The sequence below is a fragment of the Bubalus kerabau genome, chromosome 20 (genome assembly GCF_029407905.1).
Source record: "Bubalus kerabau isolate K-KA32 ecotype Philippines breed swamp buffalo chromosome 20, PCC_UOA_SB_1v2, whole genome shotgun sequence".
NCBI lineage: Eukaryota > Metazoa > Chordata > Mammalia > Artiodactyla > Bovidae > Bubalus > Bubalus kerabau.
In genome coordinates, this window is record NC_073643.1 from 49,585,078 (window position 1) to 49,611,322 (window position 26,245).

Consider the following 26,245-nt stretch of genomic DNA (forward strand, 5'->3'; position numbering starts at 1 on the left):
CCAAGAATTTCCTTTTAGAGTGATGAAAAATGTTCTGGAATTAGATAGTGGTGGTGGTTATACAACACTGTGAATGTACTAAAAACCACTGCATTGTATGCTGTAAAATGATTAAAATGGTCAACGTTATGTGAATTTTTCCTCAATTAAAAGGAGGGGCAGGGATCCTGTAGTTAGGATACTCTGTGAAGAGACTGTTGCTCCTCCCCAGGCTCTGGTCAGCGGGAAGGTGACAGAGGCAGAAAAGGGGGCTGGAAAAGGTGCTTGTTACAGAGGACGTTGGCATTAGATGGCGTGGCTCCCACAGCACTGCTTGTGTCTTAAAGGGTTTGAGGCATGAAAGAAGGAGGGCGGGTGGAAGGTCTGTCCTCAGGCGTGGATGGGTTTGGAAAGCAGAGGGCCTACACCTGCTAAATCCAGACTCCTCTTAGTCCTTGATGTGTGCCTTTTTTACACGATAAGCCTTGGTATTTCCAGATTGAAAGTGGTGCCTGGAGATCCCAGTCCTTCTTGAGCTACTGTGCAATGCTGTTCTCAGGCTGAGAGTGGAGAAGGGAACTTGTAAAAAGGGGTTCTTGGGATACTTCTCCCCAACCTGCAGACAAAACCCCAGGCTGCTGCTTCTTACCAGAAGCCATCTTTCTGTCTCAGATGGAAAGAGGGAGGGGTTGTGGGGCCTTTTATCTCCTCTTCCCTCCCAGTCCTGTGGTAGCTCTTGCCCTGCCCATGCACTGGACAGAGAGGAGAGCCAGCAGCTCAATTCTGCTTTTTAATCATAATGTCACAGGTTTCCAGGGTTCGTGGAAAATCCCCAGCCCTGGATGATGGCACATCCCTGGATATTAGCACAGCCAGGACACGTGGATCCTCACGGTGTGCTGTCTAGGTGGGAAAGCTGTCCCTTTGGCCAGATACAAATCTCTGAGAACTCTGACGTTGCTGCGTGGTTGCCCTAGTGGGTGTCTGTCATGGAAGTTATGTTCTGCCTGCCTGGAAGAACTATTCTCCCAGTCAGGTGGAGTGTTGTGATGCCTTCCCCAGAGATGCTGCAGTGGAGCTGAGTGTTAGTGACTAGTACTGTTTTCCAGAAGGTGAGTCATTGCTCAATAGAAAGTACAGTTAATTAAGACAGTTCTATTTCTTGACTGGCCTTTAAGGTCAAATCTAGAGGCACATCTTAGTTATGGTGGTCGTGGTGGTGGTTTAGTTGCTAAGTTCGTAGCCCGCCAGATTCCTCTGTCCATGGGATTTCCCAGGCAAGAATCCTGGAGTAGGTTGCCATTTCCTTCTCCAGCAGATTTTTAGGACCCAGAGATTGAACCCTCATCTCCTGCATTGGCAGGTGGATTCTTTACCAGTGAGCCACCCGGAAAACCCCTTCTTAATTATGCTTACATTAAAAGTGTAATTAAAACCCACTGTTTTCTTTTTTTCAGCTTTTCTATACTGCACTTCTGGTGCTCTGCTATGTTACTTACTTTGCAAAGGTGTTGGGCTCCCCAGAATCAGCCAGGCAACAAGCTCTTCCTGTCTCCAGCATGACAGATCTGTTACCCAGTATGACAAGAAGCAGAGTAAGTAATGTATTTTGTCTCTTATCATTTTAATCACAGATGCTGTTTATCCTTGAGGGAAAGAAATGACAATTTATTGTTTATAGTTACAATAACAAAGATAATTTGATAACTCACGTTTATGAAGTGCCTGTTATGTGCTCAGCCAAGGTTTCTAAATCTTGGCACTAATGACAATTTGTGTTGCATGTTTTTTTTTTTTAATTGAAAAAAATTTTTATTGAAATGTAGATAATTTATAATGTTGTGTTAGTTTCAGGTGTACGGTACAGTGATTCAGTTGTAGATAGATAACGTATATATGCACATATATATATATTTGTTGTTTAGTTGCTAAGTCGTGTCCAACTCTTTTGTGGCCCCATGGCCTTTAACCTGCCAGGCCCCTCTGTCTCTGGGATTTGGAGTGGGTTGCCATTTCATTCTCCAGGGTGGGCCACATAATTTTTGTTGTGGGGGCTGTCCTTTGCATTGTAGGATGTATAGCGGCGTTCTGGATCTTTACCCACTAGATGCCAGTAACTACCACCCCTCAGTTGTAACAACCAAAAATATCTCTAGATGCTCCCCTGGGGGGCAAAATTGCCCCCAGATGAGAAACCCTCTGCCACTCCCTGTGCCAGATGATTTACATACTGTATTTAATGGTTACAGCGACTCTTTGGGGCTGACATTATTAGAGCTGAGGCTTAGCAACTAAATACCTGCCCGGGCTGGGGGTCAGAGTGAGGCCAGGAGCCGGATAGGCGTGACTCGCAGCAGAGCGCAGGCTCTCACCCCACGCTCGCGCTCTCTGTTCTGCTGCTGTCTCTTGGTTTTTCCGGGCCTGACCTCCAGCACGGGCAGTCTGGAGGTGCTGACGTAACCGAAGGCCCCTGCAGGGTTCTTTTGTCTAGTGTCAGGCCACTCTCTCAGATGATCTGCTTCCCCAGGTAGACAGTTGAGGCTTCCAGAGGCTGATGGGTGGGAGGGAGGCATAATCTCTTTCTACTCAACACTTCAACTCTCGGTCCATTTGACTTTTATCTCCCGACTCTTGTGGGGTCAGAACTAGAGTCTCCAGCCCAGGAGTCGCGCCTGTGGTGTTTTACCACACTGCATCTGTGTGGTGGCCCTGTGACCTGCTCCGTCTGGGCTGATCCACTTTCTCTTTTTCTCGTACTTGTTTGTTCGCTGGAGGTGGTTCACTGAGTTGAGGTAAGGCTTCAGCTGGGCTTCTCCTTAAAGCTCTTCCATGATTACTTGAAAAATGTAATCAAGTATTTGGAATTCAAGTCTTAGAATGTTAGGAATCTTGTTGTACAACTTTTCAAGAAAAACCAGATATGATGTAACAAAGCCATGTATGTTCTTGTTAGAAGAGAGCTCTCCATTCTGATCTTACCTTTCACCTAAATCAGCATCACAGTTTTTGGATGCCATGGTGCCTTATCTGTAGGCTTAGTGGATCAGGACTCCAGATCTCTTCTCTTACCTGGAGCTCCCTGCCCACAGAGTGCATCTGAGAGTACAGAAAAGTTCTTCTCCTCGAGTATTCCCCAGGGCCCACCTGTACCAGGCCTGGCCAGCTTGTCGTATTGGGCCAGTGCCTATGCCCAGCAGTATTTTCAAGTGCAGCTTTTGCACTGTTAATACAGGCAGAGAGAAAAGAGGAAGAGTTGGACAAGTGTGTACTTAACCCTGTAATGGGCTCAGAACTCTGACCTTCAGTTTCCTTATATATCAAATGGGCATAATGAGTTGTTCAGTCGCTAAGGCGTGTCCAACTCAGCGACCCCATGGACTGCAGCACACTAGGCTCCCCTGTCCTTCACTAAGTAAGAGTACCTCCCTCCTAAGGTGGTTGTGAGAGCCAGATGAGACGGGGCACGTAAGGTGCTTAATGCTGTGGCCTGGCACGAGTGCTCATCCATAAATGACAGCCCACGCCGTCACCAGCACCTCACTGCTGCGCTCAGAGCTGGAGTAGCTCCACTGGAGCATCCTAGCCAGGCGGACACTGCTGACTGCTGAGAGTTCAGCGGCTTCATCTGTCCACCTGTTACGAAAGTACCCGTGCTCATACTGTTAGAGGCCTGAGCATGAGAAGGTCGAGTGTACCTTCAGTCTGTGGCAGCACTCCTCCTGACAGAGGAGCCCCTGCTTGGGTGCTCTCTGGGATACAAACACGTAGGACGGTGACTGCTTAGCCTCAGGGAGCTTCCTGTGCATTTGGGAGGCAGTAGGTCTCCAGATCTCTGAGTTCTCACTTAAAAAAAAAAATTATTTATTTGACTGTCTCAGGTCTTAGTTACAGCATGCAAATTAGTTCCCTGACCAGAGATGGAACCCAGGGCCCCTGCATTGGGAGCATGATGTCTTAGCCACTGGACCTCCAGGACAGTCCCAGGGGTCCTCACTTTTAAGGTGAGATTACTGGTCTACACGACCCCTGATGCCCCTGTTAAAGACTTACAGAGTTCTGTGGAAGTATTTGAACTTTGTCAAAGAATTGTTTGTAATAACTGCCATTGACTGCATACTTACTCTGTGCCTGGCCCTAGGCTAAGCACTTGGACTTCTGTCCTTAAACCTCATAGTAACCCTATGAGGTAAATACTGCTGTCTCCCAATTCACAGATGAGAAAACAGGTTCAGAGGAGTTAGGTGATCCACCCCAAATCACACAGCTGGCTTTGGGCCCACTTCTTTCTAACTTCTGTTTGGGAAAAAACCTTAGTCTGTGTGTTTAATCTCTATGCTCTGAATTCGTCCAAAAGGTAGCTTATTGCCCAAAGTAATTATTTGTTTTACTTAAAGATTGGGAGGCTCCAGGTAGAGCAATTCATTATTTAAGTGTTTTTTTTTTTTTTTTTTTAAGAAAAGAAGTGAGCTGAATCTGAATGCAGTGGGTGCCTACACCAGCCTAACTTGACTCTCTGGAGCAGCTTTCTGTCCTGGGGGCTCCTTTGTACAAAACTGGTCAAACAAATTACATTTACTGTCAACTTGACCAAATTAGGAGATTTCTTTCCTCCTCTTATAGAATTTCATCTTCTTTAAAGATACTTATTTAGCCTTAAAATAATGACACTTCAAATAATGGCTGCCGTTTACATCTTTTGTACTCTTTGATACTTCTGAGTGGTTTAATATGCAAGATCAGCTAGTATGCAGGTAAAGCTGAGGAGTTTAACACAGCTGTCATGTACTGAGCAGTGTCTGTGTTAAGCACTGTACCAGGTGCCCTGGGTGGGGTCCCTGCGCTCAGAATTTGCACTGAAGTCCTGAGATAGGACTTCCTATCCCATTTTGTAGGTGAGAAAACTGAGGCTTAGCAAAGTTAAATATCTTGCCCATGGCCTTCATACTCCGTAAGTCAGGAGCTGTAGGGAATTCCCTGGCAGTCTGGTAGGTAGGACTCAGCTTCCACTGCAGGGGGCATGGGTTCGATCCTTGGTTGGGGAACTAAGGTCCTGCAAGCCACTTGGTGAAGTAAAAAAAACAAAGTGTCAGGAGCTGTAATTTGAGTTCTAGTCTCTGAGCTCAACTCTAAAACCTGAACCCTGCCACGAGGAGAGAAAAAGGTTTAAGATCAGGAGAAGGCAGTGGCAATCATCTGTCATTTTTCAAGTGATGAGGACAGTGGAGGGTGTGTGGAAATGGGAGTGTGGACAAAGGGCAGTCAACAGCCCTGCAGCAAGAGGGAGAGAGAGGAGTGCCATGTAGAGTGTGGAGGTGATGGAGGGCAGGGGACGGGACCATGGCCCCTGTGACTCTTGACTGTGTGGTAAAGATGCAGCTGGTTGGACCATTGTAAGTCAAAGGGGTTTGGGAAGTGGAAGAGTAACTTAGGGTAAAATACAGTGAGCCCTGAGTTGTGATTCCAGACCTTCTCCAGAGGTACTACCCATCACTTTTCACCATCTGTACCTCAGTTTCTCCATCAGTACAGGGAGGCAGTGGAATGGTTTGTTGGTCAGGGGATTCTAGAGAAATTCACAGCTGGATAGACCGGCTCAGCTAGATTTCGTGAAAGGGGCCTCTTTTGACCTTTCCAAGTGACAAATCCATTCAGAACAGTAAAATCCCTAAGAATGCACTTCTTTTTCTACCACTTAGCAGATGCCTCTGAGTAGAAACCTAATCTCTGCTCAAACTTCCTGCCTCTCTATCATTAATGAGCATTTTGGAATTAGTAAGCAGTGTGGCCATTCCTTCTAAACCATGGGTCCATTTAAGCTGAAGGCATTAGGAGGAAGGAATGCTCAAGTATGAGCTTGCAGATCAGATACACTCTCATGATAGCACTCTCCTAAAGAAATTTTTTTTTTTTAAGGGCTTGGAGAAGGAATTGGCAACCCACTCCAGTGTTCTTGCTTGGAGAATCCCAGGGACGGGGGAGCCTGGTGGGCTGCCCTCTATGGGGTTGCACAGAGTCGGACACGACTGAAGCAATTTAGCAGCAGCAGCAGCAGCAGCCACCCTCCCAAACCAAATCACAGCCTGACCGGCAAGTAGGCTTCATAGAAGCCTGGTGGACACACTGTAACTGTTCATTTCCTTTGAAAAGAGCACAGTTACTACTTTGTAGACCACACACCTCGCCCCTCCAGAGAGCCACCCGGCATGGAGAGGGCAGAGTGTGAGAGAGAGAAGGTGCTGTGCTCTGGCTCCCAGGAAGCCAGCTATGGGCAGGATCAGTGTACGTCATCAGAGAATGATGTGGTCCACAGTGCCCCCTAGTGGCTTAGGGAGGTCTGGCACTCTGTTCTGGGAAAAGTAAATGTTCAATTTCCTTCTCAGTTCATTCAGTTCAGTCGTTCAGTCGCTTAGTCGTGTCCAGCTCTTTGCTACCCCATGGACTGCAGCACGCCAGGTTTCCCTGTCCATCACCAGCTCCGGGAGCTTGCTTAAACTCATGCCCATCGAGTCGGTGATGCCATCCAACCATCTCATCCTCTGTCATCCCCTTCTCTTGCCTTTAATCTTTCCCAGCACCAGGGTCTTTTCCAGTGAGTTAGTTCTTTGCATCAGGTGGCCAAAGTATTGGAGTTTCAGCTTTAGCATCAGTGCTTCCAATGAATATTCAGGACTGATTTCCTTCTCATGACGAAAATTTACCCCTGGACTATAGCTACCCTGGCATTGGCTCCTGGTCCAGTGATGCACTGAAGTCAGTGTGGTTTGGAAAGATTCAAAACTACCTTCCAAATAGGAAAGAAAGGTTCTGAAACAAAGGGGTGATAAGATTTGAGGACTGGAAATGACCCTTGTTTTAAAGGGTGCTCTAAACTTGCTCTGTCGTAAATGGTAAGCAACAGCCACATGTGGCTGCAGAGCATTTGGAATTGAGCTGTCAGTGCCCTCAATGCACATTGGATTTCAGAGAACTAATATAAAAAATAATATGAAATGCTTCTAGTATTTCTTTTCATGTTGCCATGATAATATTTAAGGTTTAATCAAAGATTTTAAAGTGACTTTTACCAGTTTCTTTACTCATCACTGTAGGATGCTAGAAAACGTAAAACTATATTGTGGCATGCATTATATTTCTACAGAAATACAATGTCCACTACATAGATGGACTTTGGGCCAAGATCAGGGGCCCATGTGACTGGGACAGGTTCCATAGCTAAAGTCGACATTTTGGAGAGATGCGATGGGCTTGCCCTTATGAATCACCTGTTTCCTCCTAAAGAGCCCCCTGAAATCCCACCTTTGAAAAGTCATCAGTTTAAGTTAATGAGAACTTTTCAAAATGCAGGTACCTTGAGATTAAGAACCTAACACCTAAACCGAGTATTCTGGAATCCTTGGTTGCCTTCATGATCAAGGGGCCCCAGAAAGAATTAGGAGGAAGTAGAAACAAAGAAGTCCTGTCCAGCTAGCTGCCCTTCTTCAGATTTTGCAATCAGCTCTCCGGCTTCAAGGCTGCCTGTCTGTCTCTTACAGGTTGACCTCTGCCCTTCCTAAGCATTTGCTTCTTTCTTATCCTCCTTGTCCTTAGGAAATGGGCTGTTTGGGTGCTTCCCCTGAGAGTTTTAGAAGAGCCATATCAGAAGTTTTGTTTTCTCTGTCATACCAATTCTTTGTGGCTTTACTGATCTGGAAGGCCTTACTTTCTTTTGAAATATATGAGCCAAATTCGTATGCTCTGTGTGAAGGGACCCTGAATGGCTAAGTTGGCTAAGTAGAGCACTAAGATGAGGAGTACACTGAGCAGAGTTTGTCTTGCAGCTCGGCATGCTTCAGACGTCTTTTAAGGGAAGAGCTGACTGTGATTGTGTATCTTCCATTGGTCAGCTTACTCCCAGGGCAGCAGCAAGGGGACAGCACAATTCTTTAGGGGTCTCAGTGAATGAATCTTGGGCAGGCCCCACAGGTAGGCTTTTCCACCTAGAGCCTTTGTCTTCACATTTAGAAATATAAATTCTTTGTCAGTATTTGTTGGATGTTTTCTATGTGCTTAGCAGAAAATGACGGAGAAGGCGATGGCACTGCACTCCAGTACTCCTGCCTGGAAAACCCCATGGATGGAGGAGCCTGGAAGGCTACAGTCCATGGGGTCGCTGAGAGTCAGACACGACTGAGCGACTTCACTTTCACTTTTCACTTTCATGCATTGGAGAAGGAAATGGCAACCCACTCCAGTGTTCTTGCCTGGAGAATCCCAGGGACGGGGGAGTCTGGTGGGCTGCTGTCTATGGGGTCGCACAGAGTCAGACACGACTGAAGCAGCTTAGCAGCAGCAGCAGCAGTAAATGAAAAATTAGTGGGGACTATCCAAGTTGGGATTTAGAGACCAAACTGAGTTTGCCTCCCATGTAGCATTTATTGTATTCTTAGACTTGCAATACCTAGAGTTTTTTTGTTTGTTTTTTCTAGGCTTTTGTAAATTGGGAAGAGGCTAAATTGACTTGGAGTTTTTTCAAACAGTCTTTCCTGAAACAGATTTTGACAGAAGGTAAGTAAAAGGTTGCTCTGAGCAGTCAGGAAACTGAAGTATCAGTGACGGGGAACTTCCTGGCTGTCCAGTGGTTAAGACTTCAAGCTTCCATGCAGGGAGCATGTGTTTGATCCCTGGTCAGGAAACTAAGATCCCACATGCCACGTGGCATGGCCAAAAAACAAAAACACACAAAACCAAAACCAAAAACACACAAAGTATCAGCGAGGGGATTCTACAGAACTGCTGGTTGCGTAGATGCAGACCACCTGCTTCCTAGAGGCCTTGGGTCAGAGGAGCCTCAGAGCTGGGAGGGTTTTAAATAAGGAGAGGAAAACTAGCATTTATTAAGTGTGATGCTTCAGTTGTCTAATTTAAATCTCCCCACAGCCTTGTAAGAAAGATATTGTTCTTTTTATTATGGATGAGGAAACTGAGCATCAGTGAAGTTACATTACTTCTGCAGGGTCCTACAAGAGTTAGGAGCAACTTACTTTGAATCTGAGTCTCATTCCAGAATCCCACTGAATAATAATGTAATATTATTACATGTATTATTATATGTAATAATAACTGTATTATAGAAATATTCTATCAATTACAGAAAGTTTAGAAAATATAGAAAGCTATCTATAATCTTTCTTGCCTGGAAAATTCCATGGATGGAGGAGACTGGTGAGCTACAGTCCATGGGGTCCCAAAGAGTCGGACACAACTGAGCAACTTCACTTCTATCTATAATCTTATTTTCTGAACATTTTATACACTTTTTCTGAGCTTTTTTAAAAGAATAGCTTTTAAAATTCGTTTACTTTTGGCCGTGCTGGGCCTTGGCTGCCGCTCAGGGTTTTCTGTGGTTGCAGTGCACGGACTTCTTGTGGCGGCTCCTCCTGCTGCGGATCACAGGCTCTAGCGCGCGGGCTCGGGAGTTGCGGCGCGCGGACTTAGTTGCCCCACAGTACGTGGGGTCTTCACGGATCAGGGATCGAAGCCGTGTCTCCCACATTGGCAGACAGATTCTTTACCATTGAGCCACCAGGAAAGCCCCTTGTGACCTTTTTAAGAATCCAGTTTTTCTCATTTTGAATTGAGATGAGCTGTAAGTGCACTCAATACATATTGGATTTCAAAGAATTAGTATTAAAAAACAACATGAAATGCTTCTAGTATTTCTTTTCATGTTGCCATGATAATATTTCGGGTTAAGTCAAATATATTTTCTTTAACAATAAGATTCACCGGTGGGATAGTTTGGTCAACCTTCCAACTTCTTAGGACTTCCCACTTTAACAGTGACAGAACTCTAATGCAGAGGACAAACCAGAAGCTGAAAGTACATCTTATTTTATATATATATATATGTGTGTATTTATACCTAGCTTTATTTCAAAGAATGAGATTGGAGGCAGCTATAAGCTGCTGAAGGTAGTAGTTTCTCTCTATAAATTTCATGTGTCTGTACATGTATGTATCTATTACTGAACATGTTTTTAAATGTCTTCAGAAACTATCTTTTAATTATAAAAATAATATAATCCCATTACAAGAATTTTGGAAAATAGGAAAAAGTTTCCTAAAACTCTAGCATTCTAATACAAACATCACTGTTCCTATCTTGTTGTTTTTCTTTGTCCACCTTCTTTACTTTTCTTCATTATACTTCCAAAGAGAAGTCCTAAGCCTCACTTCCCTCATTTGTGGTTTAAAAGATAGAACTAGGAGGTACCTGAGGGCTCCCCGAGCTTTGAGAACACCTGTTTCTAGCCTGAGGCCATAACATTTCCATCACAAAAGTGAAACTGTTCACAGGACTTCTGGAGGAAGTAAAGGTCAGAAACCTTCAGAGAGCTGAGTGAAGGTGCCTTAACCCTTGAGAGCAAGGGAGCATGCTGTTCACCACTGTCTCCCTGACACCCTGCTAGGCCTGGAACGTTGCTACGTATTCAGCAAGGTTTGGGTTTTTATAAATATTTATTTATTTGTCTGCACCGGGTCTTAGCTGTGGCTTGTGGGATCTAGTTCCCTGACCAAGGATCAAACCCAAACTCCCTGCCTTGGGAGGACAGAGCCTTAGCCAGTGGACCACCAGGGAAGTCCACAGCAATTATTTTTTGGTAAAGAAAGGTAGCTATAGTGAAATTGTATATTGTGATAGGTCACATTATTGTTAGAACAGGCAAAACAATGGAGGGAGTTTGAGGACGGGTAGTTACTTAAATGCACTTTTTTTTTTTCTTTCAAAAGTTTAAAGGGCAGTTTGAATGAGTTTAGGAATGGCCCTAACTTGGTTGTCTGTACTGCTGTGGCTAGTCATGTGAACGGTGGCAGGTTGTCAGCCACATGTTCGAGCCTCCCTAGGGGGGCCTGCTTCATCTTTGGTCCATCCTGGCCTGGCTGGCAAAGGGCCTTAGGAACTTCCTACAGCCTCCCTCTCCATGGCTGTGAAATAAGGAAGGGGCCTGACAAGGACACCTAGATTCTTTTTCTCTGAAAGCTACAGCTCTAAAAAATTTAAAATCATTTGTTGTTATAGCAAAAATGTGTGTGTGTGTATACACATGTATATATACACACTCTCACACACATATATGCTGTTACCTTCTACCCCCGCATTTCCTGAACACTGTGTGTCATGTGCTGAGAATATACAGATGACTGAGGAACAGGACGTGGCTTCAAGGAGCTCATTCCCTCCGCAGAGACTAAAGCATTTGTGTGGTTAACTCTGATACGGGCTGTACTTGGAAACGTCAGCTCATCCAGACATCTCTTGAGTGCTCTCATTTCCAGGAGCTCTGCTAGGCAGCCAGGGGCATGGAGATGACCGAGACATGGTTCCTCAGGGAGCTGACAGAATGTGGGAGGGAGATGCCTTTTGTGCCAGAACCCAGGGAGGTCCCTGCAGAAAAGCCATTGCAGGTGGTGAGGATACCAACAGCTGAGCCTGGGAGCACCAGCCCAGCCTGACTCAGAAGAGCTGGAGGGGTGAAAACCTCCATGTAGGGTGTAGCAGAGGATGATAGTGTGATGGTGGGAGGTTGGGGTGAGGCTGGTGAAGGGAGGCTGAAAAGATAGCTTTCAGTTCAGTTCAGTCGCCCAGTTGTGTCCAACTCTTTGCAACCCCATGAATCACAGCACGCCAGGCCTCCCTGTCTATCACCAACTCCCAGAGTTCACTCAAACTCATTTCCATCGAGTCGGTGATGCCATCCAGCCATCTCATCCTCTGTCGTCCCCTTCTTCTCCTGCCCCTCCCAGCATCAGAGTCTTTTCCAATGAGTCAACTCTTCACATGAGGTGACCAAAGTATTGGAGTTTCAGCTTTAGCATCAGTCCTTCCAATGAACACCCAGGACTGATTTCCTTTAGAATAGACTGGTTGGATCTCCTTGCAGTCCAAGGGACTCTTTTAAGAGTCTTCTCCAACACCACAGTTCAAAAGCATCAATTCTTCGGCGCTCAGCTTTCTTCACAGCCCAACTCTCACATCCATACACGACCACTGGAAAAACCATAGCCTTAACTAGACGGACCTTTGTTGGCAAAGGTCAGCCTGTAAAAGGTCCCAAATGCAAAACCAAGGCACTTGGACTTTTTGCAAACACAATAGAGCCATTTAAAGGAGTGAAAGAAGAGATGACTTAAGATCTGTATTTGCAAAAGCTGGAACTGTTAGCCATGAGGATGGATTAGAGAAGAGCAGAGATACTGGAGGGCCCATGCCTGGAAGGATCTGCAGAGGTCCCTGCCACCACCCTGCCTAAAATGGGACATTGTAGGGAGGAAAGGATCGGGAGAGGGACTTGAGAGAATATCACATTCTCATCTCTTAATGCTGCTTTCTTCTTTGAGAAAGTGTTTAGGAGGAGAGAGTTGGCCCTTCAGGGCTGTGGCCTCCTCAGTGCTCCTTCTCCATAGCGGTCAGTGTTTCCCATTCAGGGATAATAAGAATATTCATGGAAGTGGGGAATAGGGCTCAGGGCTAATGTCTGTACCTTGAAGGTGTTAGACTGTCTTAGATTTGAACTGTGAACTAGGACTGCTGAGAATTGCTGGCCTCCACAGAGTTTTCTCCACTCAGAGAGGAAACTTCTGATGAGTCTGTGCAGTTTATCATGGACCTTTCATTTCACAGAATTTACACTCAGATTATCTGACCTCCCTGAAAACCTGAGATTATCATTTTTATTATTAACATTTCTGTAACTCTTCACACTTTTAAGAAAACATATCAGGTTTTATTGATTTTTGTTGTTTTTAATTGGTTTGTAACTTTGCTATCAATAAAGCCACCAGCACTTTCCAAATTGTTATTAGAGATTATTTTAAATCAACATTAGGACAAGGACCATGTCATTAACCAAGTGTCTAATTTTTCTGCTTTGACAGTATTTACCAACTGGAAGAGACAATAGACAATAAGAGAAAAGGAAGCAAGAAAATACTGTGTATTTGAAATGCTAATTATTTTGCTTTTCCATTTACAGGCGAGCGATATGTGATGACATTCTTGAACGTGTTAAATTTTGGGGATCAGGGTAAGGTGAAATTCTGTAGTGTTTTAATTAAAGATGAGCTATCTTCACGACACTTTCTAATGTTTGCCTCTGTAGTTTGATTCTTTTTAAAATATCTATCTATTTATTTATTTTTGGCTGCACTGGATCTGTTGCTGCGTGCAGGAACTGGTTGTGGCGTGCGGGCTTCTCAGTTCGGTGGCTTCTCTTTTTGCAGAGCGCAGGCTCTTGTATTACAAGGCAGATTCTTAACCACTGGACCACCAGGGAAGCCCCTGTAATTGGATACATTTCATGAAAAAATAAATCTGAAGATTATAAAAAGTGAATCCTGAAGATTGAAAATTGTAGGTCTTTATAAATGTATATTTGACTATTCCCTCCTATGTATCTTGGGCAGCAAGTTCTCTGTTGGGATTCCCTGTCCTTACCCAGCTTTCTGCAGAGCTCTGGGGCTCATTTTGGGGGTCACAGGGTGCCAGAGTTACAGGGAGGTCATCACAGTCATGAAGATTTGGCCCATGTGTGTGGCTAAATAGGTCTTAATATTTTTTCACATTTATTTTTGAATACTGTCCCTAAGTAGTAGAAATAAAAAAAAAAAAAAAATCAACTTGGCATTATGACTTTTATAAAAAAGTACTAGTGATGCAAATGTTCTGTGTCCTGACTGAATTTATATCAATGATCTTTTGCTGTAACTTTTCAAGAATTTACTATTTGGGGGGAACTGGGTAAAGGGTACATGGTTCTCCCTTTTATTTCTTACAACTCCATGTGGATCTATAATTATCTCAAAAAGTTTAATCTAAAAAATTATATGAGAAAAAATGTTAATCGTGCTATAAAAATTCAAATAGAAAAACCAATAAGACTGTTATTTCTTTTTTTTTCTTTTGTTTTGTAGGTGTGTATGATATAGTGAATAATCTTGGCTCCCTTGTGGCCAGATTACTTTTCCAGCCAATAGAGGAGAGTTTTTATATATTCTTTGCTAAGGTGCTAGAAAGAGAAAAGGACGCCACACTTCAGAAGCAGGTAGTCTTGGTTTTCATGTCCCCATCTTCCAAGTGTACAGGATCAACAAGACAGAAATGAGGAGCTGTCTGTTTCCCTCTGTTTGATCTGAAATTTTCTTCTAGTTTTCATTCTCCTCTCACATTCTGAATGATGGCAAGATCCTGAGCTCACTTCTTCTTTCCAGCTTCTCCTTTTCCTCCTGATCAGCCCTTTCTTTTCACCCTTTGTCCTCTGTGACCTTTTCTTTGTCCCAGCCCTCTCAGAACTCTATAGCTGTCCCCAGTGCAGCACAGACCCCTTCCTATGGTCTAAGGTTTAAGAATGAGGCTGCCTCCCCCCTCCTCAGACTCTCAAGAACCAAAGATGAGCCGAAGGATGCAGAGACTGGGGCAAGGCTAATTGAGGGCATGGAGAGGAAAACACGGGGCATCTGGTCTCGCTCATCACAACAGTTGTTTAGCTTCTTAAGGACTGTGATGTGCCCAGAGCTCCATTCTGACCCTGAGAATCTACGTAGTCTGGCCAGTAAAAATAGAAGAGATTTAATCCAGGAGTATTTGGGTGTAGAAACTTCCCTTTTCCTAGAATCATTGAAAATGTCTGACTTAGAATTAAAAGCAAACTAGTTAGCCTCTTATGTGTCTTAGAATATATTTTGCAGACAACAGTTCATGCATAATATCTTTTCAAAATGAACCAATCTGGTTCTTAGTCTGATTTAGGAATGTTTTCTCAGTGTCAATTACAGAAACACCAGAAACTGGACTTGTTTTGTCAGAAGCACACTGACAAAGCTAGCTAGTGCTGTAAAAACGTGTCCCTTTAAGAGTAAATGTCAGAGGGAAAGTGAGTGTTTCCTAGGCAACATTTGAGACAAGTTATCCTAAATGAGTTAAAAACTAACCCTCCCCTGCTTTCTTAAGGAGGCACACTTTGTCTTTTTTCCTCTTTTTGTTAATTGAGTAGAAACAAACCCAGGCTGTAGAAAAGCAGCAATGGTTCTCAGCAGTTGAAAGAGTGATACATGAAATAGCGAAGGGAGAAAGCCAGATGGGAGGTTTCTCTCCAGCTCATGATTCATCCCACTTCCTTCCTTCTCCCCCGGCCCCAGGAGGATGTTGCTGTGGCCGCTGCGGTTTTGGAGTCCCTGCTAAAGCTGGCCCTGCTGACCGGCCTGACCATCACTGTTTTTGGCTTTGCCTATTCTCAGCTGGTTTTGGACATCTATGGTGGGGCCATGCTTAGCTCAGGATCAGGTATGCACAGAGTTTTTTTCCAGATCTGTTCTAATTTCCCAACTGAAGGAGAGGAGTCTTATGAAATTTAGATACGGTTGACATGTGTGTCTGTATAAGGAAGATTGCCGATGGCTGGGGCACCTGAGGTCACACCAGCTCAGGGTGCAGTTGGGGCTTTGGCACCAGGTTGATCAGTCCCCACAACTTCACTTGGAGAAGTTGTTAGGAATCCTTAGCTTTCCTTTCAGGCCTCAAATGTGTTTTGCCAAGTGCTTCCCTGTGCTCCCTGTAGGGTAAGTGAGGAAGGCAGAGAGCAGGCTCTAATGAGTCTCCGCTTGGTACTAAACACTCTGAAGACAGTAAGTGCCACATAAATCTCACGGCCTGATGCATAAAAGCCTCTGAAGGATAACCCAGAGCCATTTGCAGAGAATGAAATTGATCTCAGCAAATAAAATGGTATATTTAATCCAGTGACTCTTGGGTTTTGAAAGAGAAAAGTATCGAGTGTGTCTAACTTGGAAACACCTGGTGCCCAGGCCACTGAGTGTCTCACAGCATCGCTGGGCCCTGGGGACTTTACCAGTTTCAAGATGCACTGGGTCACGGACTAGCAATCCATTTACAGTGTTTCCTCTTGGGTTGAGCAAAGATGTTTTTAATTCCTCACATCACTAGACAAGATCCTTGAAGACTTTTTTCTAATGCCCTGTCTCAAATGTAAACGGCCCTTTCAGATGCCATTCTGCAAGATCACTGGCATGTTTTTGTCTCCACTATAATGGGCCCAAACATTTAGTATTAGGAAAAGAAGGGCTGAGTTTCTACACAAGAACAAAGGTCATTAGGTTTGGACAAACAGCTGCTGTGAAACCAATGATGTGGTTTGTAGTGCCCTGGGTCAGGCAACTATAGGAAGCCATTAGCAAGTCAGTGCACAGAGAGCAGGACAGGCTATTTCACAGCAGCTCTGCCCCTCTAGAAAGGTAATCACCAAGGAGCAGCCTTTGTAATGCAGCCACAGGACAGTGCCACAGGGGAAGGGCTGTCCCATCAACGTAGTATTCACTTGCCTAAGTCATTAATCACTGAAGATATATCAACAAACCATTGTCATTGTGTGGTCCTTTTACTCAAGTGAGATGCTGGTGCCAGTCTTGAGCACCGATGATAGATTTGTCAGCTAAAAGGGTCAGTGTTACTTGATAAATGAAGGTAATGAATTATGTCTCTGATGTTTTATGTCAAAGTCATTAATCATTTTAGACTCAATAAGATATTCTCTTGGTCTCATCTTCAGAGACAGAAGAATCTTGAGAATGGTCTGGTTCCTTAGTCTCTGAAAAGGATGTATGGTTTGCTCTAGTCACTGCAGCATCTTTAGGACCCTTGTCTCTTGCCTGACCCAGGCCTCCATCAACATCCCTGCCGCAGCAAGGTCTTCCAGCATCTGTCTCCTCATCACTGCTCCCTCTCATTTTGACCAAATTTCCAGCTGTGTGTGCCTTCTGGGAGGGTGAGTGTGTCTCCCCAGGGTGCCTGCTGGCTTTCCTTCCCTGTCTCCACACCACCCCTCTTCTTGTTGCCCTCTTCTCGACTCTCCGGACTAGTGCTGCAAATCCAAATGCCTTTCCTGTGCCAAAGATATTAACACTGCTGCTCTCCGCCCCAGTACTCCTCGCCACAGCCTTTTTTTTGTTCCCTTAAATACTCACAAAACATTGACTTTCTCCAGAAAGTCTTACTGAATCAGAAAAGAATGAGGAACTTTCCATGGCTCAGCCCAGCCACTTAGTTTGGAAAGTGGAACTTGCAGCGCTGCTGTCCTCAGTTGCCCCAGTTGCATGTTGCCTTTGTCCTTGACCGTGAAGTGGACTCCCCTGTGACCAGACCTGCAGTGGCTCCTTGAGAGACCTCTGTGCTGCTTTCCTGGAGAAGGCAATGGCACCCCACTCCAGTACTCTTGCCTGGAAAACCCTATGGACGGAGGAGCCTGGTAAGCTACAGTCCATGAGGTCGCTAAGAGTCGGACACAACTGAGCGACTTCACTTTCACTTTTCACTTTCATGCATTGGAGAAGGAAATGGCAGCCCACTCCAGTGTTCTTGCCTGGAGAATCCCAGGGACGGGGGAGCCTGGTGGGCTGCCGTCGGTGGGGTCGCACAGGGTTGGACACGACTGAAGCGACTTAGCAGCAGCAGCAGCAGTGCTGCTTTCCTAAAGTGGGACTTGGCTGCAGCGCAGGCAGACTTTGGTGGAGCACTGAGGGTTTGCTTTGCAGTACTTGGGCTCAGCCTTGTGTGTAATTAGGGGCTGTGGAAGTGGTCTGAGACTTTGATCAGACGTTTTCCTCATATCTAGCTTTTCCATCCTAAAGGAAAATACAAACATTCGATGAATCTCCCTGAGACTTCTCACATTCATCTCTTAGGTGCTTCTCTCTTGCCCTTTCTTTTACTTTTTCTTTTTTGGAGAAGGAAGAGCTTGTTATTTGCAGCCAGTAAGGAGAACACTTGCTTTCCCAAAGCAGTGTCTCCTTTTTCACTTTTTAAAAATCTTTTTTTCTTCTCAGGCCCCTAATATTAGTTTCCTAGAGCTGGGATCACAGGTTGTCATGAACCAAGTGGCTTGTAAGAACAGAAATTGATTGTCTCACAGTTCTGCAGAAGTCTGAAATCCAGGAGCCAGCAGAGCTCTGCTCTCTGTGGCAGCTCTAGAGGAGGCCTCCTTCCTCACCTCTCCCAGCTTCTGGTGTTGGCTGGCAGTCTTTGGCTGGGAAATGCATTACCCCCATCACGTGGCTGTCCTCTCCCTGTGTATACTCACATCATCTTCCCTCTGTGACTATCCCTGTGCCCAAACTTCTGCTTTTCATAAGGACACCAATCATAATAGATTAGGGCCCATCCTGATGACCTCATTTTAACTTATTATAAAGATTCTATTTCCAAATAGACCATACTCTTAAGTTATTGGTGATTAGGACTTCATACTACTTTTGTGAAAGTGTTCGTCACTCAGTTGCATCTGACTCTTTGCGACTCCATGGACTGTAGGCCACCAGCCCCTCTGTCCATGGGGATTCTCCAGGCAAGAATGCTGAAGTGGGTTGCCATGCCTTTCTCCAGGGGGAATCTTCCCAACCCAGGGATCGAACCCAGGTCTCCTGCATTGCAGGCAGATTCTTTCCCATCACATTACTTTTGGGGGCAATTTAATTCAACCCATACTACCACTCAGCTCAACCCAGAGTTTAAGGTTCCATCTGCAAGTTCCCCAATTCCAACCTCTTTCCCTAAAAGTTGACTCAAAACCCTTCTATTCGAATCACCGTTTCATGCCGGTGTTTGTGTTCTCCACCTTGCAAAGCAGCGTGCTGTCCACGTGGCGTCAACTTTCAGTTACCAAGTGAGAGGTGCAGGTTGAGAGGAGCCCCGCTCCTCTCTGCTAGAGAGAGGAGGACGGAGAGAAGCAGGAAGCACACTGAGCATAGCCTCGAGCCAGCACAGGCAGACCCTAGTCCCTGCCTCCTCTGCTGGAGTCATCCCACGGCTGTGGCAGGGGCCAAGCTACTTCTGCAGCAATTTGGGGGAATGAGATGCAACCTGACATGATGAAAATGTGGAACCCAAGAGAGGGCCATCAGCGCTACTCTGTTAGTACTCCTTTTGTCTTTGTTTTGTTTTTTGGTTGTTTGACCCACAGTATCTCTGAGGTGTGCTGGTTCCCAACTCCAGTCTAATCTAGCCATCCTGACCTGAATGGGGAGAGAAAAACTCAGAAATACTTGGGAAGTTCACAATACAGAGGCGTGCTCACTAAAGATTGAGACCTAATCATAGGACCATAGAATGCTTCTCCTCACCCATAGCTCACTATCCCATTCCTAGGCCTATTTAAAACAGTTCTTTTTTTTTTTTTTTTTTAACATTTTATCTTTTTCACACAATAGTAGGATGCAAATTTTATTCAAGTTCCCATAGACTATAAACTGGGAGACCATGAAACATCCAGGGACAAAAACATAGTGCAAAAATTTCAGAGTATAAAGGTATTGAAATCATACAAGAGTCTATTCTCTTGTTACTACAGCAGTTCTTTTTATTCAGTCAGATCAAACCAAATCAAATCAAATGAATCCAGTCAGTCCCATGAAATCAACTCCATTAGACCACCAACATCAGGCAAGCCCCTTCACCAGTAAGATTACAGCTTGCTGAAGGCTCGGATAATGGGTAGCATTTTTTAGCAATAAGTTATTTTAAATTAAGGTAACTACTTTTTTTTTTAAGGCATAATGCTGTTGCACAACTAATACAGTACAGTATGTTGTCATAACTTTTATATGTACTGAGAAGCCAAAAAAATTCATGTGACCTTTTTTATTAAAATATTTGCTCTATTGCAGTGGTCTGGAACCAAGCTTGCAGTGTCTGTAAGGTGTGCTGATCCCCAACTCCAGTCTAATCTAGCAATCCTATCTCATCTGAGAGGGGAGCAAAAAACTTGGAAATGTTTGTGAAGTTCACAGTCCAGAGGCAAAAGCTCACTGAAGACTGAGACCTAATCATAGGACCACAGAATGCTTCCCCTCCTCAACAGCTCACCACCATATCACTTCTTTTTGTTATTTTTGATGGCCATGAAACTATTTAGTGTCCCCGTGGCACGGGGACCTTTCATGTTAAGCAGCTTTCATAGCCATGACTAAGTTTCAGATTCTGAGACTCTGGAACTCCCCCTGGCCTGCCCTTTTCTTTTAGTGGTTTCTTTTTTTTCTTTATTGAGGTCTAATTTACATAAAGTAAAATACTGTACTCCTAAGAGTTTCGACAAATGTCTACACCTTGTAACCAATATCCAGATTAAGATACAGAACATTTCCGTTACCCCAGAAGGTTCTCATAGGGCCCTTTCCACCCAGCTGCCCTACTGTACCTCAGCGGCAAGAACTGCTCTGATTTCTTATCACCATAGGTTAGTATTACTTTTAAAAAGAATTTCGTATAAATGAAATTATACAGTGTAAGCACTTTCACATTTGGCTTCTTTCCCACAGTATGAAGTTTTTGAGATTGATGCATGTTTTCACATGGATCAATAGTTTTTTTTTTCCTCCTTGATTGCTGAAAAGTATTTCTTTGTATGGATGGCCCATATGTTGTTTATCCTTTATCCTGTCTGTGGTCATTTTGGGCTGTTAGGAATAAAGCTGCTACAGATGTTTTTGTACATGTGTTTTTGTGAACATTTGCATTTATTTCCACTGGTTGTATACCCAGGAGTAGAATTTTTGGATCGTAGGTTGCATTCATGTTTATTTTATTGGAAACTGCTTGACTGCCTCTCGGTAATGGCCCTTTTAAAAGAGGGGCTCAGGGAATTCCCATCCTATAGGTTAGAACTCCACACTTTCACTGCTGACAGCCTGAGTTCAGTCCCTGGTCAGGGAACTAAGATCCCACAAGCCACATAGCACAGCAGAAAAAAAACAAGAAAGAGGGGATCAATTCCATTTTAAGGCTCCTGATCTTCTGTTAGCAGATTTCCCCAAAGCTTGTTAGTTAGCTGTAGCACCTAGAAGAAAATAACCTTACGGACCCTGACTCTCCCCGCAGAGTTGTGGGCGTTCTGCTTCCTTAGTGTGCTGCTGCTCCTGAGTCCTGGGCTGCTTCAGGGCCGCTTCAGCTGACTTTGTCTTCACCTGCAGGGTCACTAGTGTCCCTGAGTGCTCAGACTAGCAGGCTTCTTCATGCTGTTTCAAAAAGTGAGATTTGTTTGCTGGCCAGATAAGCTTTTAGTTGCTAAGCAAGAGATCTGTATATCTGTTCCTAACTGTCCATTTGTTTTTAGCTGTTTATTTTGGTCAGTGCGCTGGAATGCTCAGAGTCCTTGCAGATAGTTAGGACCACGCATCTGCCCAGTGACCACACCAGCAGGGCTCATGACCCCTCTGGTGTTCTCTGGCCACCCAGCCGATGTGAGGATGCACAGGGGCCTCCCCCTTGGGCTCTGGAATCTCAGCAGGTTGTTTCCTTACAGGTCCTGTCCTACTCCGAGCCTACTGTCTTTACGTCCTCCTCCTTGCCATCAATGGAGTGACTGAGTGTTTCACATTTGCTGCCATGAGCAAAGCGGAGGTAGACAGGTGGGTAACCTTCAAGACACACCTGTAATCATGGCCTTCCACCAAAATGAAGTAGCTTCTTTCTTTTCATTCTGAATGTGTATTTATAGAAGACTCTTTTAGAGCCTGCAGTGCGGTGCTTTCCTCAGGCACCATTCAGTGAGTCTTCTCCACACGAGGGCTGGGGAGCAGCCACTATTCCTCGCCTCCCTTTGTCAAGGGAAAAATCTAGGCCCTGAAGGGCTGTGTTAGTCCTGGTTGGCAGAGGCAGGCACCAGACAAGACCCCTCCTCCACCACCTCCTTGCCCAGTGCTCCAGAGGGTTACTCAGGAGCTTCCTCAAGAGGCAGGTCTACAGGTATTTCCCTAATGGTCCAGTGGTTAAGAATCCACCTACCAGTGCAGGGGGCACGGGTTTGATCCCTGGTCTGGGAAGATTCCCCATGCCTTGGAGTAACTAAGCCCATGAGCCACAAGTACTGAGCCCGGGCCTCCTAGAGCCCATACTCCACGGCAAGAGAAGCCACCACAACAAGAAGCTTTAGCACCGCAACCAGAGAGTAGGACGAGCACAGCAACAAAGACCCAACACGGCCAACAATAAAGAAATAAAAATTTTTTTAAAAAAGCAGATTTATGGACAACCTCAGGGCTCTGTGACATGTCTCCTCAGAAAAAGACTCAAGTGCACATAGAAGATTTGCCACATTTTCTCCCGTCCATTGACCCTGAGGTCGGGACCTCTGCCCTGAGCTTCAAGCAGTAGTTCTTAATACTGGTTGTGAGTCAGAATGCTCAATGGAGCTTGTTAGAAATGTAGATTCCTGTCCACTCGACTCCCACCACTCTCTCTCCTACCATACCTACAGAATCAGTAGCCCCTGAGCATGTAAATGTTTTCTTTAAAGCTCCTCAATGATTCTGATGTCAGCTTCCGGTATGAGCCTCTGATCCACACCCAGGATCATTCATCTCTTGTGTCCCAAATGCCAAAAGTAGAAAGGTAGTATCTGAAGACATCACTGTAGGATGTAGTTGAGAAGAAGGATAATACTGTTAGCGGCAAAGGAGAGAGAGGAGACGGGGTGGGAGTAGGAAATGGGGCCAGTGGCTCTCGTTATCCCTTTGCCCCTTGAGGTCTGGGTCCCATGGGGGTTTCAGGCTGCCTCTGTAGTGCCTTGAGTGCTGTTGAAACCCCTCAGAGGCCTGGTGGGGTACGGGAAGGTGGGCAAGGATACCTCAGAGACGGGGGGAGCCCTTCCTCTCATTCACAGCAGCCTTTGTCTGCTTCCCACTGTGGCCTGTCTCAGAGGTTTGGTGACCTATGGGCCACACCATAGTTGAGAGCTGGAGTGTAGAGCAGTGGTCCCAGCCCAGATTGATTAAACCCCTCAGAAGTTCTAGCCCTCTCCTACACCAGCTGAACTGAAATTTAGGGGCTTGGGCCAAGGAGTCAGCTCCAGGAGATCGCTGATGATAGCTAGGGCTTGAGGAACTGCTGGCCCAGACCGGCTTTCAGAGTAAAAACTGTTGAACCCTGTGACCCAGTGCATATTTAGGTGTGACTGAAACGAGGCTTCCACAAAGCAACAAGTACCCCAGGTACAGAACACACTGATGATGGCTTTTAATTCTGTTTCAGTTTTTTTAAACTGCCATGTCATGATGCTCTAAATTGATTTCCCAGCCCACTTTTAGGTCACAACCCATAGTTTTCAAATGTGGTCTAGACATGGTTTTTACTTCAGACAGTTAAATTTATAGCTATACACTGCTTTGAGTCTGTCCTTTTTTTTTTTTTTTAAGTGGATAAAAAGATCTCTAAGTTTAATTTTGAAAATACTATGTTTTTACTTGAAAGGTGCTTCTAACATGAAATAATTTTAAAATATAATTTAAAACATACTAAATAAGGTACTGAAGTGTGTTGGAAAGAACTCTGGACTAGGAATCTCTCTCTTTGAAGGGAATTTTGTTAAAATAATTGCAGCATTAATGTTGAAAGGGAGAAACAAGACTAAGCCTGCTTAAAACATTAAAAATATATTATCTTCCAACAAATCATGAGGGAGTACAGACAGTGACTAATTGCTTTGGTTTCTCTTATATTGCATTGAACCAGAGGAAGCAGGTTTTTAAGTTAGTTGTAATGGGACCTGGACAGCATATTAAAATCTAGAAAATGATTTTCATGGTATTAGTCGTCAACATAGAGAAAAGACAGAGCCATATTCTCATTTGAAGTAACTCACTTCCCCTAAGAGTAAAATGTGGTTTTAAGCATGATCTCCAAGTTTGTATTAAATGTAGAAGCCCCCTTTTTGTCTAGGCCCCTGGCCCCAACCCCCAGTCTTGTTCTGAACACGTGGAGCACCTGAGCTCATCACTGACCCCAGCCTTTTTTTCCTTTCTATGAATTTAGCCAAACATAAAACAGTAGTAAGATTTTTTTGTAGTATGATTGAGTAGCTTTCATCTATTTTACTTACTGAACTACAGGTTAATCAGTATTTGTTTTTTAATAAAAATAAGGCATTTGGTTGGATGTGAAATATTAGAATGTCCTTTGAGCTGCAAGTTCCTTTTTTGTTAATAACCTCATAATCTACATAGAAGATTGATGGCTTCACATTATGCCCCATTGAAGAATCTTGGTTGTGTTTTGTTAAGCCTGTCTCATTTTCTTTTGTTCATTTGACAAATTTTTTTGAGCATCTGTTCTCTAAGAGACATTGCTTTAAGCTCCAGGAGTACAGCCATGAACAAAACAGACGTGATCCCTGCTCTCTTGTAGCTGACAATAAGGGAAGCAGACAGCAAACAAGTAAATAGGTAAGAAAATTGTGCTGTATGGAGAACTAACAGAGAAGGCAATGGCACCCCACTCCAGTACTCGCCTGGAAAATCCCATAGGCGGAGGAGCCTGGTGGGCTGCAGTCCGTGGGGTCGCTAAGAGTCGGACACGACTGAGCGACTTCACTTTCACTTTTCACTTTCATGCATTGGAGAAGGAAATGGCAACCCACTCCAGTGTTCTTGCCTGGAGAATCCCAGGGACAGTGGAGCCTATGGGCTGCCGTCTATGGGGTCGCACAGAGTCGGACACGACTGAAGCGACTTAGCAGTAGCAGCAGCATGGAGAACTAAAACAGGGTTATGGGGTGAGAGTGGGAGCCCTTTTAGATCAGGAGGTCTTTCTGAGAAGGTTGCGTTAGGCTGAGGCCTCGATGACCAGGAAGAGTCTGCCATGTATAGATGGGCTAGAACCTTCCAGGCAGAGGGGACAGTGCTGCAGAGGCCGAGGATTGAGAGCTCCTTTGTCTAACTTGTCGGCCCTTGAGTGCCCCACGTGGAGCTGGACTCCGTACTGTTGACTGAATGAAGGACAAGTGCCGTCTTCTCACCTAGGCACATAAGAGACCCGTGCCGTCCTCTACGTAGTTACCTGGCCACATTGTTACGACCGTACCTTGATGTTTTCAGCCAGCACCCACTGGGGGACACTTCAGTTGCTTATCTTTTGATAAACCTGATTAAAAATAACTTCCTGTTTATGTTAACCAAACCTTAGAAAATAGTCATTGTCGCTGACTAATTTCCCACTGATTTACAAAGTGGCATTTTAATTTTATCTTTAAAATTCTTATTTTATCCTGAAGTGGATAATGCCTTTAAGACTATAGATTTGTGTTGGAAAGTTCAACAGTTGCAGAGCCCTCTTCTAATGAGAAACAGTAGACGTCCTCATTGTTAGCGCCTCCCAAGTGACTACACCGAAGAAGCCACACTGTGACTTGTCCCTGCTAGAGTTAACATGAATTAGCTACCAGTTTCATTCATTGTTTTCCTTCTGCTTGGAGTTGGGTGAACATGACTTTGAAAGTTTATGAACCTGTGGTCTGAAGAAGAACCAAACATTACACATCATCTTCTTTTTGGAAATTGGTCAGAGTACTGGCCCACCCTCAGTGGCTTGTTATAAAGTTGGCCATTCTGATTATTGATTAGCATTAGTGAAGAAGCTTCATCTGTAAAGATGTGGGCTCTTGTACTTCCATTCATTACTCATTAAAAAGAAACTGTGTCGACTGAGAAGCAAATTAATTACTTCTCTGGAATTCTAGATGAAAGCTCTGTCCCCTGTTAGAGTATAGGTGTGTGTGTGTATGTGTGTGTGTATTCTTGATGCCACACACTCCGATAATTACGTCTCCCATATCACCTTGGGCTTGGTCAGCCAAAGGACAAGGACCCAGGCATTTGGGGGACCCGGTGGCATTCTCGCCACCCCTCCTTCCTGTGCAGAAGCTGAGTGGTGGTCTCTGAGGCTTCCTAACCCAGCTGACACAACTTGGGGATCTCAGGGGTTTGGTTTCCTCAACAACTGTATACTTAGATTGCCTGCTATGTGCTCAGCAGAAACCAGACGCTGGAGAATTTGGTTCATGGTTGTACCACAAGCCTTTTGGAAGATTTTTATCTTTTCTGAGATTCAGTCGAGAGCTGAAAACTGAAGATAACTAAGTGATGTACTGCCATGGAATCAGAGAAGTGAAAGGAACAGTGTAAGCCCTCTAGTCACAGGACCCACAGAGCTCTAGAAAGGTGGATGGAGAGCCAAGGAGGGATGTGTGAGAGTCTGGGAAACCCTGACAGTGGGCCAGGCCTTGCTCCCTCTTCCCATTCTGTTATGGAAGCTGGTCACTTGCTTTGAGTGAGATCTGCTGGCAAAGGTTACAGGGCTTCTGCCTTTCCCAAAGGAAGCAGTGCTACAGTTTAGGGGCCAGGGGTCAGGTTGGGCTGTTGGTTCACTCCTTAGGCAGATTCCTCAGCCTCT

The 26,245-nt window shown here is 44.8% G+C and overlaps 1 protein-coding gene across 6 annotated transcripts in view; it reads left to right on the top strand.

Moving 5' to 3' along the window:
- Positions 1–26,245, top strand: part of RFT1 (RFT1 homolog) — a 48,351-nt gene that overhangs the window by 11,148 nt on the left and 10,958 nt on the right. For 5 of the 6 annotated variants that reach the window (XR_008705918.1, XR_008705919.1, XR_008705920.1 and 2 more), the window contains 6 exons: positions 1,437–1,574; positions 8,445–8,523; positions 12,993–13,043; positions 13,930–14,060; positions 15,154–15,298; positions 21,324–21,429. Coding sequence is in view for 3 of the 6 variants with exons in the window: in XM_055557133.1 (XP_055413108.1) it covers positions 1,437–1,574; positions 8,445–8,523; positions 12,993–13,043; positions 13,930–14,060; positions 15,154–15,298; positions 21,324–21,429 (650 nt within the window). In the remaining 3 variants the exon portion in view is untranslated. The remainder of the gene's footprint in view (positions 1–1,436; positions 1,575–8,444; positions 8,524–12,992; positions 13,044–13,929; positions 14,061–15,153; positions 15,299–21,323; positions 21,430–26,245) is intronic. The other variant, XM_055557134.1, reaches the window with a different exon arrangement.